General features: G+C 37.5%; 1 protein-coding gene across 3 annotated transcripts in view; it reads right to left on the bottom strand.

Annotated features, from left to right (window-relative positions):
• Positions 1-1,140: 1,140 nt before the first annotated feature.
• The window catches only part of LOC117405966 (rho GTPase-activating protein 31), a 54,461-nt gene continuing 33,254 nt past the window's right edge, over positions 1,141-22,347 (bottom strand). For 2 of the 3 annotated variants that reach the window (XM_034922923.2, XM_034009548.3), the window contains 11 exons: positions 19,253-19,355; positions 16,900-17,044; positions 13,267-13,349; positions 10,909-11,016; positions 10,386-10,528; positions 9,593-9,797; positions 9,029-9,153; positions 8,101-8,160; positions 6,984-7,679; positions 6,300-6,610; positions 1,141-5,806 (listed from right to left, as the gene is read on the bottom strand). In XM_034922923.2, coding sequence (XP_034778814.2) covers positions 3,536-5,806; positions 6,300-6,610; positions 6,984-7,679; positions 8,101-8,160; positions 9,029-9,153; positions 9,593-9,797; positions 10,386-10,528; positions 10,909-11,016; positions 13,267-13,349; positions 16,900-17,044; positions 19,253-19,355 — 4,250 coding nt within the window. In that variant the 3' untranslated portion in view covers positions 1,141-3,535. The remainder of the gene's footprint in view (positions 5,807-6,299; positions 6,611-6,983; positions 7,680-8,100; positions 8,161-9,028; positions 9,154-9,592; positions 9,798-10,385; positions 10,529-10,908; positions 11,017-13,266; positions 13,350-16,899; positions 17,045-19,252; positions 19,356-22,347) is intronic. The other variant, XM_034922924.2, reaches the window with a different exon arrangement.

The raw sequence follows: 22,347 nt of genomic DNA on the forward strand, positions 1-22,347 counted from the left end.
TACATATTAGCAGGCCCCTATTCAGGTTCCAATATTAATATACAGTTTAGGTGAAATTGCCATAGATACATTGGCAAAACTTTAGATTGTTGTTTTTTTGTACATGATAGGTCTTCATTAGAATAGTATACATCAGTAACTGAATAATATCATTTAGGCTTTTCTCAATAAATCATTCAACCAATCCCTAGGGTTGCCACCTCTCAGATACAAAAAAAGAAATGAAGGAGGTTGCTGCAGCTTAGATGTCTCTTTAGAACAACTGTATTGAAAAAGGCAGTAACAGTCGATCATTAGAAATATTGTATCAGGCAGCAAAAACCAGGACTCATGATACTATCATTGTGTTGTTGCTACAGTTATCTAAATGATTGTGGATGCAGCTGCTGATGTGTTCGGCCTGCAGGGTTGTGTCACATGCTGAGTAAAACCCAGGACTAGTGGCAACTCTATTCCTGACTGACAAGAATACCCGCAGGTTCTGCTGCTTGATCGTTTGGGCCATTATAGTCAAGTTGGGGGCAAATTTGATGGGAGCCATTACTGTTAAAGACGCATGTTCATTTTCTATTATTTGGTAAGAACAGTGTCTTTCATTGGGTCATTATTTTACCATTGCATTGTCATTACTATGTAATCTGTGTTGCTATGTCAGCAAGGGGTAACAACAACAGCTGTAGGTCGTATACACACACACATTACCATGTAGCTGTTATAACCATAAATAACCATAAGTATAAATAATGTCTGGTAGTATTTTGATTATCTTTAATTTTAACATCAATGGCCAAGAGCTAGTGTGCATTTCCTGTCTCACCCACAACAGTTCATCCCTCTCCACTTGTTCATTATACTTCCATATCTATATTCCAACAAGAATTGTCAACTAACTCAAACACCAGTTTTTTGTGCCTCATATCACTGTAATAGCGTTTATAAAAACATTAACCAATATACCTATGACTTGGTACATATCTAGGATATATCAGATAGATATTTTAATTATATCTCTGAAATGTATCTAAAGCATATTTTTTGCCCCTTTTTTGTATATTTTAAATATTATATATATATATATATATATATATATATATATATATATATATATATATATATATATATATATATATTGGATATGTGGAAAACATTTGAAGAATATATTAAAGAATCACAAAACCATTAAATAGCATCACTTTTTTTTTTTTGTCTAGACTCAGCAAGTAAAAAACCCATTCATAGAGATAGCTAGTGTTTTTCTTTAAACCAACAGCTATTTCAAGAATATACCAATAGGGGGCAGTGATTACACTGCAGGAAAACATCAGTCGGATCAATCTGTTTGAATGATCATCAAACATTGAGGGCTATATATGTTCCAATTAAAACTGTTCAGCGCCTTTTAAACTGTGTTCTTTACCTTAAGAAGCGTGCACTGTTTGTTATGTTCATTATCTCTCTCTTCTTTACAGCTATTCCAACTCAATCCTCACCATCTCAATAATAACACAACCTCCTGCTCACTCTAACAACACTAAAGACCATTGCACACCAGATCCATTCCGTCAAGTCAAATCTGATCACGTCTCAAAAATTATTCTGATTCCAAAGTCAATGCATTATTGCCGTACAACCAATGACGGACTCGGTTTGGATAAAGAAATAGCTCTGGAGTGCAATAGCCTTAACTCTGGCCAATGAAGACTTTCAATTAGGGTTAGAAAATGACACCCTGTCTGGGTTTTCAGATCTTCTTTAGATGTATAATGAATTTGAGCAATCAGTTAAATCTGCTTATGAATAATACTATATACATACTACCTAGTAATGCATGATCAACACACTCTGAAACCATTCTTCATTCACAATATGATGAGCGATCATTATAACACAGGACCGATTGCTCAAATAAAAAAAAATGAAAAAAAATTCCCCAATGCCAAGTTTCTACATAGTAAAGATAATTATTCTACACAGACTTTTAAAGTGTGTAGATCGCTTCAGGTGGACAAAATAACAACGCTCTAACAATTTGAATTTACATTGCTTTTTAGTGTGTATGAAAGGCAACAGTGTGTGATAGCTATTCTGTGCATGTCAGCCTACTAAACAGATTTGAACACTGGAATATACTTAAATTATGCCTGAAGTTAAATTCTCATTGAAAAAAAGTGTCAGACCCCCACACTTAGAAAAATCTAAATGACCAGCTACAAATAGAAAAACAATTGTCCCTCAGCCCACAGACTAGTCATGTGTTCCTATGTACATTACTGTAAAGTCACATATTTCACCTCAACAGTTACCACAGTCCCAATCAACCTTTACACCTGCATTTTTTACAGGAATGTAGGTAGTGCACCTATCCAGCAGATGTCACTGTTCATTAAAAAAACATCTCATAAACAAAACATGGTGAATGTTCTTCTTGCATTCTAAGTAAGAAAAAAAGACAAAGCAAAAAATGTTGATGTCAAACTTGCAGCACGCTAAGTAATTCATGTTACTTCTTCATTGTATGAGCCAGTAACAAATTGTATTGGCAACTTAAAGGGGTATTTTATGTTGTCTACATTGTCCCAGTTTCTTTCCTGTTTCATATCCTATTATGCATGTTCTGTGTGATTCTCTTTTGTTGAGGATCCATGTCAGTGCTGCACAAGCTTCAGAGCACAAAGCTTCTCCTTTGGGCTTCTATGCCCAACACAATGCTAACATCCACACTTCACCTCAGAACAAAAGCCTTTACTAGTTTTGAGAAGCAATCCCTGCTAGAATAGGTAGTAAGCAACAACAAACAATATAAAGCAGGTAAGAAAGAAATTGTAGGAATATGCAGACAACATAACCATTTAAAATTCAACTTATTTTAGTAGATATCCAGTTCAGCTTTTTTATTTATTTAATATTCCTGCAGATTTATAAAGTCTCAAGTTTAATGGAAAAACAAATGTGAAGTAAACCTGAGTGCACTTAGCACCAATACTTTAGACAACAGCTTTGACGTTTCCAGTTTTCTCAACCTAAACTTTAGAATAATGTGCATGGTAACAAACGGAAAGTGATTTTTTAAATCATTCTTTGTGAATTTTAGCTGATCTTGGACCCCACCTGATAAGAGAACAGGAATACCGCTTACAACGGTAAAGCACAATCATTTTAGGAGTTCACTTAGTTACATGATATTTATATATTATGTTCATTTTATCACTTTAACCATCTGGTAAATATATAAAAGAAAAGAAAAAAGTTATATTAAATCAAAAGTAAAATTTTTATAAATGTCAGATGCTCTGCATATATAAATTGTTAACCTCATAAAAACATGAGTCTTTTTTTTTCATGGTAAACAGATAACGCTAAACAATTACAAAGACAAAACAATCCCAATATAAAAATGCTGTAGTACACTGTAGTATTCACAATACTATAGTCAGTACTATAGTCAGCATTTATTCTTGTCATAGTTTCTTCTGCCAGCACCAAAGAGTACTGTAATACTTATATGTGGGTTTGCAGAGACATATGTAAGAAATGTTCATTCTATTTGCCTGCTACTTCTGCTGTCAAATATCATAGATCTCCTCTGAGGTTGGTAAAAGCAACTTGTAGAAGTCTCCAACTTCTGACCACTTTTAGGCATGGTCATTTTATTCCTCAAAGTGACCCCTTCAGGTGTCTTCAGATTATCAGCGAGTTCCTTAGAAAGACAATCCAGAGCAGACCTTTCCGTGGGGCTCTTTATCGGGGAGAGCAGTGATTTGCTGCCGGCTGATGGATGGTCCATGATGGGGAATGGCGGACTGAACAATATGAGGCTTTGAGGTCTGTTGGATCTAGCCCTGTAGGATGGTTTCTGTGGTGCTGGGGATCTGTCAGATTTTGAAGACAGATCAACAAAGGCTTCACCGTTGGAATTGCGCTTTCTTCTCAGCACTGGAGGCCCCACTGGCCCCACAGATTTAGGCAAAGGCATCTCTAAAGACGAGTCACCCCCAGAGTGCCTGGGAGTTTTAACGGCAGGTTCATTGTTCTCTTTTTCATCTTTGGGATCGCTTACGAAAGGATGTGCTTGAGGAGAGTCTAGTTCCTTTCTTCCTGAACTTCCTGAAGTCTTCTCTTGGTCCGTCTGGGTGTCAGAGTTCTTATTCTGTAAAGGCAGAGGTATCTGGGTGTATTGAATCTGTGGAGGTATGACTGGAACAGCTTTAGCTTGACAGGTCTTGATCATGAAAGTGGTTCTTACAGATGACACTGACACTGGGGCAGAGTTACGTCGCACAGGAGCTTGCCGGTCAGTTAAAAACATTTCCAGTTCTAACGATGAAGCACTGTACTTGGATTTCACCCTGCACTCATCTGCTGTCTTGGACTCTGACAGAGTGACTGAACCATGACAATGTAAAGCGTTGTTGGATAAAACATTGTTGTTATATTTACAGGGATTACTTGTTGTTTCTGTTGTGTTACCAAATGCACTGCCTAGATCCAAATTGAGAGAGGACGGTCTGTGTTTTAAAATGACATTTTCATTAGGTTTGTCACATCCTGAATTCTGTTGGCCTTGTGATTCCATGCTGTCCAGTGTGGTTAGAGAGTCTTGCTGCAGAGAAGGGGTTTCCTTTGATAGTTTACACAGTTCTTCTTCCGTTATGTTCATGTTTGCAGACTCTGTGTGTGTCTTTGAGGCTGCACTTGATGCTGCAAGCTGAATACTGTCAAGCTGCTTTGCCCCACTTGTTTTGACACTAAGTGGCTTCAGTGACTCGCTGGGTGGCAGCAACCAGTTCTCAGCTTGCAGATTGGGAGTCATGCTGGAAGTCATTTCACTTTCTGCCTTTGATCCACCTTCCTGTGAGGGCTCAGCTGCCACTCTAAGTTTAGTTACATCTGTGCACAATTCCTTCAACTGCTCTCTAGCGTCAAGAGCACTGCATGAGCTGCGTCTGTTGAAAAACACATTCTCTGTAGTTGAACACACAGGGAAATCATCTTGCTTCTGTAGGATATTCATTGTATTTGGTGAATGAAGTGGACTTGTAACCCATTGTTGGGTGTAGTCTTCCCAGGGCTCAACTAGCTCTAAAGCACATGAAATATCCAGCCCTGACTCATCCTTGTCAATCAGCAAGTAAGGACTATCCTCCTCATACTTTGAAAGCCTTGCGCTACTCTTCAGTAGGTCCAGGGACAGGTTCTTACTTCCACTGGTTAATCTAGGAGATTTTATTTCTGGTCCTACCAAGTCATTCAGACCTGATGACATTACCGACTCATTGATGTGTTTCTTCTGAGCTTTATCACTTTCAGGGATTAAACCTCCCTCAGACTCTGCTGAAATTGACTCATTAATTTTAGAACTTGAGGGCTTATTATCAGTGTGAAAGTTACTTCTTGAGTCACCAGTAGGTTTTATTGAAGGTGTCGTCTCAGTTTTGTTTCCAGTCTTAGCTAACACATTTAGGTTTGGATTACTTTCCCTGCTGACGTCACAAGACAGGTTTCGTTCTGGCACCGTATAAGAACTATTTTCACCTGAGCAATTTTCATCTGAGATGTGTAAGTCTGTCTTGAGAACTTCATCTGCAGGACCAGAGGGCAATAAAGGATACGTGGAAAAACTGCTGGTTCTCTTAGCATTTGGGTCTGCTGTTTGCTTCAGATCATCACTTATCAGGACAGTAAGTGGTGGGCTCTGTACAAAGATGTCTTCATCAATAATATCCACATCAGGCTCAATGATTTTCAGCTCAAGTTGGATTTCAGGCCAAAGATTATCCATCAAAGCATCAGCAGCAGATTCGTCGGTCTGCAGAGAACAAAAACAGAAAAGTGACCATGCATATGCGCAAAGCATCTCAGCACAACAACTGAAAGCAACGGAAAGGTTGTCTAAATGATTTACAACTCATGGAAGTTCAGTAATTGCATTCATTTATTTCAAAACTATTTCTGAAATAGATGTGGGTGTTTATGAATGAAATGAAATGAACTTTAATTCATACTGTGTATTGTTTAAAGCACAGATATGAATGGATCATAAGATTAAGACTAAGGTCCACAATATGGTATATCTAAAGAAAGAATGCTGTATATAATCTTATGCTAGATACCATATGACGTAGAGGTGATCGTAAAATGTGTTGTTTGGCATGCCTGAGACATACTGTGGCCAGAGTGTATGCTCGATAAGAATGAGAGCCCACAGTCATGGAATAGTTTTAATAGTAAATTGGGTGTGCAAGCAGAAAATCATTTTCTAAGAAATACATTATTGGAGGTGAATACTCTGTGTATCATACCAGTTCAGAAAGCTCTGCAAGTTCTTCCGTTTCACTCAGTAGAATTTCTAGGTGGGTTTTAGCTTGTGTCGTATCAACCTGGGTAAAAATTGCTGGGAGCTCATCACTGGACCTGACTGTCTGCAGCGAATGCATCAGGGCAGCTGTATCAGTGCCCAAGGCTGATGGGAGGATGTTCAGCTTTGACTGATGGGTTATTGCGCATGGTGGTTGTTGTTGCTGTTCATCTGTTGAAGTTACTGGAGAGTGCTTTGGATATTCAGAAGTATCAGTCAGCCTACATTGGGATTCCATCCGTGTAGGGTCATCTCCTAAGGGGATAAACAAAACATTAATTTAGTTGATTTACATATGTTGTGGGAGTTTGCGACAAGTACCAAGGGTTCCAACATAGACTTGGAAAAAAACGAAGCAAGGCAAACCAATGCACACCCGGGGGAGGGTTCATACCTGTTATCTGACTATCTTCAACGTTGTATGTTTAATTAATGGTACATTCTTGTGATATCCAAAATATTAGCATAACCCCTACTTAATTACCATAAAATGACAACCAGTGCAGCACTTATGAGTTTGTTGGAAACCCTTGTCAAAATAAAAAGGGCAGTGTCAAGAAGATGTTTTTTCATGAACAATAACGCTACTATCATAGCATGCTACCTTTATTTTTGTTGTGTACCTTACCTTCTGCATCGTCCATGACGGTAATGGCTGCTTGTCCACAGTTTACTGTAGGCACTTGCTTATCTTCCTTATTTTGAGTTATCAAGTCACTACTATTACTACCACTACTACAACCACTGCTGCTGCTGCAGCAACTGCTTTGGTCGGCAAGTCCGCTGTCATTACTAGTCTTTAGTGGGGACGCTTCGCTGACAGGAGGCAGAGTATTCTTGTCTTTCACTGAAGTCCTGCAGGGGGTGCTGTTGGAACTGATCACTGCAGAGACCCTTAAAGGCACGGACACAGCAAAGGGTTCGGAAATGTTAAGGGCTTTGCGCTGGTGTCGCGGCGATGCCTCAAGAGGGAATAGGCTGCCAGGAAAGGTGGGTTTGGAAGTTCCGTCGCTGGCACTGGTGGAGTAGAACATTCTCCGCGTCTTGGGAGAAGTGGGCTCACAGCAGTTGAGGTCGTCTCCCTTGAACACTTTGAGCTGCTCTGGCAGGGGTTTGTGTTGGGGTGTGTTCTTAGTGTCCATTTTGTCCTTATTGACAGGTGAACTTCCTCTCATTGCACCAGGAAGGCTCTCGTGCTCCAAGTCATGATCCTGCTTACTTAAATCATAAGTGCTTCCCGTGCCCAAGGTACGGGATTTGAAAGCAGGCATGAAGAAGCCACCAGTCGCAGCCGAACGTTTAAATTGGCTGTCTTTTTCATCTTCTGAAAAAAAATTTGAAAAAGCAGCAAACATTATTATGATGCAGCTGCTGTTTGTGCTTCTTCTTTCACATGTTTCCATTCACATTTTAAAAAAAATAAAAATCAGCCAAATAGATAAGAAAAGACTACCATTGCATAACAGGCTGAGCCATTCCAACCAAGAAAGTGAGAGAAACGTTGTTATACAGTATGACTAACTTTCATCCCAAGGATTTAAATGTTTGTCTGTTTCAATTAGTTTCTTGTTGTTTTACCTCAGAATTCGGATTCAGCACTTATGCAGTTATGGATGATTTATTGGATCTCACTTTAAAAACTTTTAGATTAATTTTAGTTTTAATTTTAAAAAGACTATTTATCAGTAGTACTATCATCTCCTCTGCTTACACTGTCTATGTTCTCAACGAGGATGCTTTCTTACCTTCTGTGGGCAAGGAGCAAAGAGAATCCATACTTTTTGCAGGCCGAATGGTAGCTTTTTCTGTTGATAGAATAGCAAAGGAAAATATCAGTATTTACACAATTAACATATTTTTTTAACATACAATTTTTCTGATAGGAATAAACCAATCGTGACAATTGTATAAAACTAGAAAACTAATGAGAACACTAAATGAATTTATAGGAGGCTATGCTGTACAGTGGTTAAAGAAACATGCTTTTAACCAGGAGGTCCCCGGTTCAAATCCTGGCTCATTCATTACGTGACCCTGAGCAAGTCACTTAACCTCCTTGTGCTCCGTCTTTTGGGTGAGACGTAGTTGTAAGTGACTCTGCAGCTGATGCATAGTTCACACACCCTAGTCTCTGTAAGTTGCCTTGGATAAAGGCGTCTGCTAAATAGACTAATAATAATAATAATAATCTTACATCAGAAATGTTGTCTTTTATTATTGTTTCCTAATAGGGCCCTATTTTGGTATACTCAATACAGTGTGTTAGCTGTTAATGTTGAATTATAAGACTAATTTGGATATCTTTCTCTCTGAAAGAATATGATAATCTCTAAATGGCAATTCAGTCTAAAGTGTGCCAATCATATTACAGTGAAAATGAAGTACGGTGTAAGTTGGTGGTTCAAATAAATACATTTTACTGTAGAACTTTTTTTTTAATGAATGGATGCAATATTAATAGTCATTGATAGAGTAGTATGGGAATACTGGAGCATATTTCACGTGGACGTATTACTAGGATTGAAACTGTTTTAAAAGTCAACTGCTTTTGGATATTGTGTTGCTGCTTGCTCTGGGAACCCTCTGGAAATGAGATATTGGAGTCGGTAATTATTGAGTAATTATTCCTGTTTCTATTTCTAAGTAAAATAAAATAAAAAATATGCCTCATACCTGCTAACTTCTGTCCTCTCACAAACACACTGCCATTCCTGCTCAGCTTGGATTTGGATTCAGATCCGGACCTGCCCAGGTTAAATATGGATTTCCACATCTTTGATTTTCCTGACAGCTTTCTTCTGAAACAAAATAGGATCTATAACTTAGTACTGCACAGTGAAAATAATATTAGAAAAAAAAATGTATCTGCTGGTATTTAAGTAGTAGACCAAGAAGAAATTGAACCTGTTGTGTATACTTTTTTTTTAAAGAGTCCAAAGTAATCCAAAATAAATCAATAAATTAATAAATAAAGATATACAAAATTGGTATATACAAAATAAAATAAAATAAAGGCCTCCATTTGAGGCTTAAAGGGTCTTGTTAGATCACACCTTTAACTTCCTTGCTGTTATTATCTGTAATCCAAAAAAGGATGTAACTGGTCCTGACTGTATGCAGGCAGTTTCTTTGTAGTTTTAAAAAAATTCACAGTGGAGAATGTTTCTTTGGTGCAAGCAGAATAACAATTATGCCCGTTAACGGTGTTGATGTGCAAAGGGCAGAGGCATGTCATACTTGTTATCGGGCAGGTCGATGACGGTGTGATACAGGGTCCCGGTGTTGAGCCTGGTGTCCGGCAGGCTGTTCTCCCGTCTCTCCCTGCGGGCCGGGTGGTTGGGGCTCAGTGACCGGGCCTGAGCCTCCTCCAGACTCACCAGTTTCATAGGCTGAGCCTGGCTGCTGGCAGGGAGGGACATGCACTTTGCTACAGCGCTGCGCTCTGGAACAAGACAGCAAAGATCACAATGGATACGGTGCTACAGAAAATGTGATATTTGAGAGACGTGAGACATCTTGGAAATAAGGAAGGAGCTGCTTTAAAAGCAGCACCGCTTCAACTCGTGCAGCAATTTCAGATTAAGATGTCGCTGTGCTGCTTCTAAAACATTATAATCAGATACTGTATCCACTGTTCTCAGCTGTAATTTAAACATCATGTATGGATTTCTGTATCCAGCTCACTTTGCCATATCTGAATCAGAGAGCCCTGTTTGATATGTATTTTTAAAATTGAGTAAAAGACTGTCAAGGTTTTTCCCCATCTTGTTTACAAAGACGAGGGGGACACAGGTACATTATATTTATGTGTACAGGTTGCTACAACTTCATGGTCGTTTAACACTTTGATAAACTTCTATCACTGGCCAAATAGTGAAACTGATTTTTACTGTTCGCGATTTTACTTTAGCACAGAACGCCACCAAGTGGATACAAATTTCAATTTCCACAGGGTTGACAAGACTCCTACTGCAGATTGTTCTAGAACCACTGTAAATGCAGGAGAGATGTGATAGCTTTGTGTGATTACCATCAGACTCTGGAGCAGGATGGCTTGCGTTGTTGAAGATCTGCTCTATGTGGTTTAGGATGAACTCCACCACTGCCTGCTGAATCCTGACCTCCATGAATGCAGCATCACCATTACAGGTAGAAATCTCAATCTCCTTTGATCTGAAAAAGAGAAAGGCTTTATCTTAAGAGTACAATCGGATTAACATTTTTCATTTTATGCTCATTTCCACCCTCTCTACCATTATATAAAATGAACCATGGTAAATCTGTTTTCCAGGGTCAATACGAATAAAATATGTATAAACTTATTTTTTGACAAAACTTTAAATATACACCAATAATACAATAGTATTAAAAGGTGAGATGATACTAAACCTAAAGACGAGAGAAACCATTCTTATTCCATACATTATATTTCTGATTTTTCAAGTGACAATTACTGGTGCAAATTTAAGTTTTGCTCATTTTATATCCCTATGTGGTGAACTTGATGGTGAGGTGCAGTGGCATTGGTACAATGCAATTGATTTCTTGCCTACCTGAGGAGATTAGGTGCCCACACAAGGGCAATGTTTCTAGCATGCATGTTTGTTTGGGTGCTGAATGATGCCAGGTGTGTCAGGTGTCTGGTAAGATACTCCAGGGTTCTGTAGGGAATGAGAAATAAAGAAGATTGAATGGGTAGAAATTGAAATATCTACTGTACCTGTTATACAAATATAAACATATTTTGTCCTGGAAGGTTTTACTTTATATTCAATGTAGCAGTTGACGTCACAATAATGACTTTAAATTCAGAGCCCCCCACAGCAGTGATCATATTTAATGCATAAAACTTGATTAAATCTTAATTAAAATGTTGCCTATCAATGAGACAGCTTACATAACATCAATGTCACATTCACACGCAGATGTCTTTGTTAATCACTTCTTTGCTATGCATCTAGGCTAAGATAGTTAGCAGTAAGCAGTTTTCAGCTGTACATAACGCAACTTGCCATCACAAGACAGTGGGAGTGATTTACATGTGTTGACATTTCCTATCCACACATGTAAATTTGCTGGGAATTTAATTAAATATCTGGTGCAAGCTAGCACTTTATAATTACAATATGTATGCTTACAAATCAGTTCTATATGAAGGTATAAAGCAGAGAGGTCTGTAGATCAGGTTGATTCTGTGGGGTCAGATAGTGGTTGACAAAAAGCTGCCATAATACTTTTCACATAGCAACCCGTGATGCTACTTTTCGCTTTATAAAGTAACAGGGGGCTTCATTAGTGATTTACCTATACAGTATGTGACCCCTAAATGGCATTTCTGAAGTGTTTTTATTCTGTTTTTGTTGCTGTTGCTGATCTGCATTATCAAACTGTCACTGCTGTACTCTCACTAGGAGAAGCCTTTGGGTCCTTATATACATTTTACATTTCTCTATTCTTCTAAATGTGTTGCATACCTTGCTGTCATTTACAATTATTCTATCTGTATGTGCTGTGTTGACAAACTGGGAACCCCCAGTAAGGGATTTTGTTTATTTGTTTTATGTCATTGTGTACCTTACCTTTCACTCAAATGTGACTTTTAATGTGACTCTGCTTATAATAATGGTGGCCAAACACTATATAGCTGCCATTCAATTCAGATCCAAATTCTGATTATCCCAAAATGTCATTATACCAAATAAAAACATGAAGTATAATGGATATATGAAAAATATCTGTGTCTAAGGTAATGGAACTGGACTGAAAGAATCATAGAAAACAGCTGCATACCAATAAGACAATGGGGTCTATTCAATGTATCTAAACTAAGGCAGATCTAAATAATAATAATAATAATAATAATAATAATAATAATAATAATAATAATAATAATAATAATAATAATAATAATAATTTATTATTATTAATTTATGAATTTATTATTGCGCCTTTCACACCTAGGTGTCTCAAGGCGCTGTACAAAACAAAACGACACAAATCAGAATGACAAAAAAACAATGAATAACAATTAATCAGCTAAATTCTATAAATACATAGATAAATAAAATACAATAAAATAGGTAAATATAGATATAAAATCAATAATCATAAAAGTACAATACATTATAATAAACACTGCAGACTGCAGTAAAATCAGAGTTAAGAAAATACAGCGGAGAATAAGTGTGTCTTAAGGGTATTCTTAAATTTGGCTACTGTTGTGGATTCTCTAATAAAAGTTGGTAATGAGTTCCAGGGAGCAACACAGCTAAAACTATGCCCTCCACGTGTAACACGTTTTGGAAGCATGCATTTGAACAGTCCAGAGTTAGAGGATCTAAGCTGCCTCCCAGGGATGTAAGGGCTAACAAGGTCCATTATATAACTAGGACCCTGACCGTACAAAGCCTTGTAGGTCAACAATAATATTTTAAAGGAAACACGGGACTGGATAGGAAGCCAATGCAAAGACTTAAGGACCGGAGATATGTGTTCTGTCCGCTTGGTACCGGTAAGAACCCTTACTGCTGCATTTTGCACCATCTGCAAACGATGCAAAGAGCAAGCAGGAAGATACCAATGTGTACATCAGTCTCTTTAGTGTATTTGTGTCACTAGAAATATGTAAAGTGTCACAAAAGGTACTCATTTAATGATTATAGTATTTAGATCCACCGCTGTTTTCTACTGAAGAGACCACTGAAAGTGTGCTTGTTAAGAAATCTGCAGACACCATTTGTTTGTTGACTGCCATTGTTACAGATACAGAACATATGGAAAATATAATCTGATAAAGGTCCAGGGTTTTTATTTTTTTTGTATGATACACTATGAGCCAATGTGCAATGCAAGCTATCAGCAGTTTGTTTCATAGGTAATTTAACACAGAAGGCAGCAGCCAGCAATCTCACCGGTAGTGAGTCTCAGGAAGTTCTTTGATGACATTTTGAATTCTGGCCAGCTGCTCTTGTTCTTCTTTGACAGACACGGCATCCTGTGATTGGAGAAAGAAATACACTTACAGCTGAGTTTTACATGAACACAGCAGTGGACAATTCACTGTTGTTTTACTGTTCAGTCCTGCGATAAGCCGTTTGCTATGGCAGTCATGGCTTGACGTTATAAAGAACTGTATAAATGAAGCATCTGGTACTGTGCTGAATTATAATGAACTGTTGCTTGTCTTATGAAGAGGCAAAACCAAAAAAAAAATAAAGAGTTTTTATATTGGAAAAAGACGACCACTAGGGGTCCTTGCAGTATATATTTTTTCTTAGGCAGACCTCAAAATGTGTTTCAAAAGAGAAATGTTTAACTTTTATTAATGCTTAAATAGCATTAATGCTGGTCCACCTTTTATCCTGCTTATAATCTTTTTTTATATATATATATAAGTTACATAATTTCATGATATGCAAATATTTTAAGAACATCAGTTTAGATAAACCTCTGCATTGCAATAGGTCACATGGTCTGATTGGAGCTAGACCATTGGAGTAAGTTTGAACTACAAGCCATGAAGTAATTAAGTACTTGGAAACAGCAGCAACTTTTCATCTGTGACAAGACATTTAAAATATCTGCATATCCTAAATTAAATTATGTAAAACTACTAAAGAAAAGGGGAAGTTATAATGTTGCCAGTGCTAATAAGAGGTAAGAAATTGTACTTTAAAAACCATGCTTAGCACTCCTTCAATAACTTGTTCTTTTTTTATTACTGTACGTTCCAAAAAAGTTATATAGACTATACTGCAGTTTCAAAGGGTTTACACTAGTTAGTTTAAAACATCCTGCAGGGATCATAATAGCTAACTATGTTACTGTTACAGCCTATGAATTACTTTGATCAGCTTGCCTGTGAGAAATAAGCTAAACATTAGTCGTTTAGTAGTCCTGAGTGTTATTTGAACACAAGAGTGATGAATCCCTGATCCCTCATCCACTGACCAGATGTCTAGACATTCCACACAGGATGTTGTGATAATCCTTTTAGTCAATGGCAATTCTAGGAGAACACTGAAGCAATAATAAAAAAAAAAAACATCTTCACAACAAGCCTCCAGCATGCCTGACCTCAGCACAGGGAGCAGCAGCATTCTCCACTTACACTGTGATCAGAAAATTAACAGCAATCTGCAGACACACACATAGGGCACTGTATACAATACGTGTTTCATGTAATACAATGTGGTGTAGTGATCTGGTTCATTTTTCCCTGCCTTTTCTCATTTGTTGCAGAAATTACAGTTTCCCTATAAAGGGGAAGAAGCAATTATTTGTAAAAGTCTCTGCCCCTGAGGCTTCACTATGGATCTGTTTGCGTGTTGGCAGAGATTCCCCGAATTAATTTATCATACCGCTTTGTTTTCTCAATATAGATTTTAAGATTTTAAGGACCTTTTTAACTATTCCCCTAATCAATTCTGCTGTTCATTTCAAATAAGTGAAGGTACAACACCATACATCAGCCTGCTATGCCCATGTTTGTCCGCAGGTAATAGACAGAGTGACAACTTCAGAGGAAATATTTAACTGTGTGCCATTCACATATTTCTCAGTTTTCTGTAAAACAGGATGACAGTGGAGTGGCGTTCTAACTGGAATACACTAAAAGGTGTGGACCAAAACAGAAGAGAAGGCAGCTCGAATGTGTTGCACCATAATGCTTTTAAAAGTAAAAAAGTACTCTAGTATTAGAAGTAAAATCTCACAACACTGGTGTAATGGAAAATGCAAGCCAGCTATATTCCAGCCCAAAATGAACATTGGTTATTAATGCTAGTTGCTAAATTATAACTTCTGGTATTTTTATAATCGTAACACCACATTTACAGTGGACTGTTTGAGTCACATAGGGTTGTTAACTTCAAAAATGCAAGACTGGCTGACTGCCTGTGTCACAAGCTTCTTAAAGCTGTAAATTGATACACACACTACATGGAAACCTTGCCTACTGTAGCACAATAGCAATCCTTGGTTCGAGATGTGGTTTCTGACGATTTATGTTGAAATTGCAAAAAAAAAACAAAAAAAACGTCTATTTTAAAAACCATAACATATTTAGATTACAGTGTCTTCCAGTGAGTGCAAAACAGTAGATTTTTTTTTTTTTTTGTCTTACCATTAATTCAGTTTTGAACCTGGTTCAACAACAGCAACATATTTAGGTTTTCATTCAGTTGAAATTCCCATGGTTCTTGTTACTCAACACCTGTGGTCTTTTTATGACTTTAATTAGCTGTGAATGCAGATAGTTTATGTCAGATTCCTGGTTGTGATTAGTGGTTTAATAAAGTTCCTAATGTTTTGAGACCACAATGATCTCAGTCGTACCTGACTTGCTATGTCCTCCGCTGCTGACTCACACAGGTTCCCATGGTAACAAGTGTGTAGTTACCAGTACCACCAAGCAGTAAAAAATGACTTCATTTACCATAGGGCTACTGATGGTTCCATTCATAGTTTCAAAACACAAAAGTATTCTTAATTTGGGGGTTAAATGTGGGGTACTGCACTGTATATCACTCTGCTGTTATCAACAGAAAAGTATTTGATAAACAGCAATTACAGTCGGGATTAGCAAAAACTCCTAATGATGGTAAATTGATGCAATGTGTTTAGTGACATATATTTGCTTTGTTCTAAAACGCTACTCAAGTCAGCACAGCCTGTGGGTGTTTAATAGGATACTTATCTAAATGATCTGCACTTCCTTTTTTATTTCGTACCTGTTTATTTCCTTTGATGAATGTTCAATATCATTACGCTTTGTTTCAGCATAGATCATTACTCACCACACTTACCAACTAATCCAGCAGCAATTGCTTCTGAATGGTAATGAATGAGGGTAAGTGAATACTAATGTAATATTAGGGAAGCAGATGTTATGAAGTACCCCTTTAAGGTGGTATAAGTCACATAGGGCTATACTGATGAATCCAATGAAGGCTGGGATATGAACAAGACCCTTGTTACATATAGTACCAGTTCGACAACATATTTACCTTGAACTTCAATTAGTTACACCTGTGGTTTACCTCAAATTTCTTTTGTTTTTCATACTAAGCACAGGTGTGATTAAGCTCCTACAATATTAAGACATGGAATGACTGAAGCTACCTGAACAAAAGCAGTTGGGTCTTTAATTATAGCATTTCAATATCAGGAGGTGTCAAGAGAGCTGTAAATTCAACCCATATAGTACGATGTGTCTAAAACATTTTTAATGCCCCTAGCTCAGGGAGAGTTGTATTATCAGAGGACATCGACCTGCACAACCCTTGCTCACTATCCAAGCCAGCAACATCAAAGATAAAGTGCTTTAAACGTCTTAAGCCATTGATGCTATTGATGCTAAGCATGGCCTTGTCATCCATCATTGTCAGGTAGGTCGATGTCCTCAGCAAAAAGAGGCAAAAGCCTCCTAATATAACTGCTGAAACACTAGCTGCCTGTTCAGATTGAAGCTTCATTTGTCACAGCATTGCGGTGGGTACTGGGTTTGTCTTGGGCCCCAGCCAGCTGAGCAGATTGAGTCTTACCGTGAATTTCTTGTAGAGTTCGTAGGTCAGGAGGGGGTTTGGCAGCTCCCTGAAGTAGAGCTTGCATAGCGACCCCACACAGTGAATATCCTGCAGATACACTTCCCTCGTCAGGTCCGGGCAGGGATCTGAGCCAAACTCCTGCCTGAAAATGTACACGTGGCATTGATTACCAGCAAGGCAAATGGGCAGTGATTTAAGCTGAGGGCTAGGGGCTAAGCAGCTCTTTTTTCCCTAGACCTCTGCTTAAATGTGTTTGAAACAAGGACCAACTTCCAACTCCCTGTTCAGTGTCATCCAAAAAGACTCACAGTACAATCTATTGAAGCAGGACACTTACCTAATGTATATCATTTTATAATTCTACAAACATAAAACAAAACCAATAACTTGCTGTTCCTTATGCTTCTGCTCCAGTGCAAATGGCACAATTTGTTTTTACTTAAACGCTAGAAATAAAAAAAAATGAAGAAATGTAAGGACTTCTAAAGCACACGCGTGTACAGTACGTTTTTGCTTTTAGTACTTGCTTTGCAACATTGGGCCCTATTCACAAAGCTTTAACATATTCATTTTATTTTCATTTATAAAATAACAGTAATATTGTTTCGTAACCTTTAAATTAACCCTATTGCATTATTGATGCAATATGTTAGCCTGTTTCATTGCTTTAATTTCACATTATTCACATCTGTCCCCCCTTGCCTAAGCTCTCCAGGCTGCAGGGGCTGCAGGTAGGTCGATCCATGGCTAACTTCAATCTGTACAGCTCAGTGATCGCATCGCGGTACACCTAGGGGTTGGAGTGGATAATATTCTGGCACTGCTGGGGAGAGCTTTGGACGACTGATTGACAATAATTTGTGTGCAAACGCCAAGCCCAATGCCAGGTACTGCTAATAACTGTGTGTATATCCATAAGTTTACATATATAAAAACATAACGATAAGAACCAGGAGGTTTAAAAACGCTTTCTGAATATCATCAAAACAGAAGAAACACTCATAAGTTAAAGCTTTGTGAATAGTGGTGTGAAACATGATGCAGGGAAATTGTATCCAGAACATGTGATACTGAAACAAACTCCTCTGAAGCAAGAGCTTCACAAAGACATATGTATGTATGAAAAATAAACTGAAAATCCAGATTTATTTTGTGCCTTCAGTATGTACACAGACTTTAGATCTGTTGTTTGTTTACTCCTTATTGATGTATGTGGGTTTCTGAATATCAACACAGCATCAAAGAGTCTCACCCTAATCTTTCTGTCTGCAATAATGAAACACAAAACATCTTTATATTCTGTGTAGCTGTACCGACCACTCTATTACAGTTACGTTCCAAGAAGGAAAATGTAAGTCAGATCTACTCTGAGAACTATTGGCAAGATTCTGGGAGCCAGCTTGTTTATTTAAATGAATTATCCATAATCCCCAGCTTTGAAGGGAAACTACTTCTCCAGTGAATTCTACAACCACACTGATAAAAAGAATTGAATGGTTTAATTTAGTTCACTGTGTTGCTTCCAGGTCGGTACAAAAGCCCTTGGTAATGAACAACATATGAAAAAGTGAGGAGAAATCTGCTGATACCAGCACCGTGAATATAGGGAATGCAGAAAATGGCTATATTCTATTTTTAGAAAGATTAGGCCTTATTCACAAAATGTTATCTTTAAGTTTTTTATTTATGTATTTATTTATTATTATTTAACTTTGGTTAAGGGTGTTTTTAATTGACACTTTTTATTTTTTAAAGAATACACCATTTAAAAATGAATTTTCTTTTTTTTTGACTGTCCCCTTAACGTTGTATTATGATTGTAATCATTCTGAGTGGTTCTATTACAATGATTTACTGGACATACTGGGATTTATTTACATGTTTTGTTAGCTCTGTGTTAAGGTGCTTTCCCCTGAGTCCAGGAGCTGCTCTTCAGTTCCAGTTGATTATCACTGACACACATATTGTAGCCAAGGCTCCATTTTGCTGGCTATACACTTGATAGTGCTGGTGCTTGCTGATACAAAGATACTTGGGCTGGTTTAGTCTACATTACTTTTGTCTAACTAAAGAGAGGCTCCTGAACTCATCATCAGGGTACTTAATACAGACTTACCAAAAAATTAAAATAAATTACAATATTTGAGTCATTTCAATAAAAAAAAACACTCACTATGATGACAAACCTCATTAAAAATAAAAGAAAAACTAAGAAAGTGTAATGCGGGGCCACTAACTCTTTGAAATACTCCCAGGTACAAGTTGTAAACAGGACTCACAGCAGCAGTCATGTCTCTTATGTGAAAGCAAAACACTGCCATCTTCACTGAACACAGCAGCGTTTTTATACCTGAGTCTTTGGATGTTGGAGGTGATCCCTGAGAGCCTGTAAATCCCATCCACAATGCCATGCTCCTCAATGAACTCAGCACAGCACTTAAGGACCTGGGGAACTGGAACAAGAGAAGATCGCACTTAAAATAGAGCCTCAGTCAAGAAAAACAGAGAACCGTATCCTGTTTTATTGATTTTATGAACTTAACATGATCGCTCTAGCAAAGAGCATATTGGAAATATAAGACACAAAGGCCAACAGGATCCACTGTTACACGGGAGAGTTCAGATATGCTTGTCCTTATCATAGGAACAGTCTGTGTTTCCTTCCCAAAAAAGCCAGCCTCATCCTGTCCGTAACTGATGAAGAAACAACAATATGTGCTTTGTGGACATGTCCCATAGTTCGACAACTCCGGAAAAAGGTATCCATATCATTGAATAATCTTAGAAACCTATATTATTATTTTCCCTTATGCTTCCCCTCAATACGTTTCTGTTACCATACTGTTAATACCCAATAGCCCTGGGGGATAAATCAAATATTACAATGTTCTAAACATGGACCATGACACAATGGAACCCCTGAACAAATTGAACTGTTTTAAGAAGTTTTTAAACAGTGCAATATACCTTGCCACACCAGGTTCATAGAAAAAAATAAAAAAAACATAGTAATTACACATATGGTTGTATAGTTATAAAGCAACAATGTATTGAATGTGGATGTATTAACAATCCAATTACTGTGTAACCCCACAAACAATTACAGTGTAATTAGAGTCACTAAATGTCAAAAAGTTACTTGAATAAAAAGAAAGAAAGCAACAGCATCCTGAACTGCAATTTTGTAATATTCTACCATAGCAAACACTGGACTGTTAAAAGGCATGTTTTTTTTGTCATACAGTCATACACTTACATAGCATTGGTTCACAAGATAATGTGTCAGTGACCCTCTCAACTGTCTGACACTACCACAGCTGTAAACTAAATATGCTGTACACAAAATATAAAGAGCACAAAGCACGCAAACAAAAAAACATGCTTCCGAAACAGGAAATGAAGGATTTATCAATGAAGCCGTGACATCACCAGGAAGGGTGTGACGTAATAGAGAGAATCAATACAGGTGTCTATTTGTGCATCTTATTATTTGCCTGGTTGTTAGTATTGGGTTCCAACTTCCAAATAGAACACCATAACTTTTTATTCTTTATTAATGTCTAAGGGGATAATGTGACATGATCAATACATTTTAATTACAGGATAATTGCTCCTATGAGGGAGTAATTAAAACACAAACAAAAACCCCAGTTGCAATATTTCATGGTTTGAGAAATCTAGACTCAGATTATCAAGCACATTTTTTTCCCCTCTTCATTTTGGGACTAATTACAGTGGCAGCCAAAAAACAGCTATAAGAAAGCTGAAGTCAATGCAATGTGTAGCTGTGCGTAGACCAGTGAGAAGGCTCTGTGAGGTACATGAAAAATCTGTAGTAATACTAGAAATTATGCAACAATATCAAGTCTATACCCCACCAAAACCCTACAGGAAAGCAAGAAAAAGAAGCAAAAATTAATAGCACAATTATTAACAGATGTCCAGATTTGCTTCTTAAAGTGATCACCAATATTACAAAATTTTTTACTTAGATATACTGTTATCTCTTTCTTATCTGACTTTTACTATCGTGACCCAAAACTCATTTCACTATTGAAGACAATGAGAAAGACTTCTAGATGTCAAAGAATTGGCTACAGTAAAAAAATAATATGTTTTGCCAATGTATCCCAATAATGCAGAGCCCCTGTAATTCAGCCTGGGCACCTATCAAGGAGTGACTGCAGAATCCAGGTGGTTTTGAATGGGGTACTATCCACTGATGGGTAAGTTGAGAGACCACCTAATTCATTTAACCTGTGACCTAAACTATTTGGTACAGTACTTTAGTTTAAACCCAGACCTCCAGGGGTGAAATGAATGAATTTACTTTGCAATTTGCACTGAAAACCCAAAAGTGGCATGACCAAGTTTGTGGCCCCAGGCCTGAATAGGATTTAGTTTAGTTAAATGCATCATTACTATTCCTCAAGTTGTGGGTATAGGAGCAATAGCATTGAACAGCACATATTGTCCCTGAACATTTCTGCTTAAATCACTAATGCACATAAAAAATTCAATTCCTCCATGACTTCCGTCCTGCCTTAAAGCATGCCTTTATGTGGTGTTTTATTTTTTCTGTCCTAAGCAAGATGACACATGGTAAGCTCACTCGCTCTGCTTCTCCATGGCTCAGAGGAACTCAACCCAACAGAGACCCATCATAGCCTCGACCCCCTACTGATTCCCCTGACCTTTCTGCATCATTTCCAGAATAAAGAAGCTGGAGGAAGAAAGTTCTCACAGAGAACAAACCCAGAGTACAACCCACCGAAGAAACAGCATGGGCAGCTAGCTTAGGCCCTTGTCTTATTTATGTTTTTTAATTAAAATATTCCATGTAAGAGCATTGAGATAGATATTTTGTTTAAATAAGCAATCCTTTAAAGAAGAAACAGTATTCACACAATTAAACCTTTCATATCAACTTCATACCGCAGTCTAAAAAGGCAGAAAATGTACATAACAAATGTAAGAGCATCATCAGTTACTGTACTGTAGATACTTTACACATATATCATGACATGACTTGAGATCAGAGTGCCTTGCAACAGGTATGTGTTCTTTATATAAGTAACTGAGCCATCTCTTATCACGTTATTCAATACGAGATAAAACCACCACACATTTGTCACATGTCACACAGTAAATATTAAATACAAGGAATAGTTTAGCAGATAAAACCCTAGGAACTTAAAAAAAAAAAAAAAATGCTGCGTGGAACCTTACATTTCATTTGATTTTGTCCTGGGGAAAATGGTATGTTAGCATTGGCCTCTTCTCTTTCCGAAGATCTCTTGTTCACATGAGTAACACTTTACATGAAGAGTCTGTTACTACACTGTAATACTACAGTAACTAAACATATTGTTGTGTAGCTAAAGCAACAACCTGTTTCATTACAAAAATGTAAAATGTCAGTTGCTAACCTCTTTTGTAATTATT

Source organism: Acipenser ruthenus, chromosome 8 (assembly GCF_902713425.1).
Source record: "Acipenser ruthenus chromosome 8, fAciRut3.2 maternal haplotype, whole genome shotgun sequence".
NCBI lineage: Eukaryota > Metazoa > Chordata > Actinopteri > Acipenseriformes > Acipenseridae > Acipenser > Acipenser ruthenus.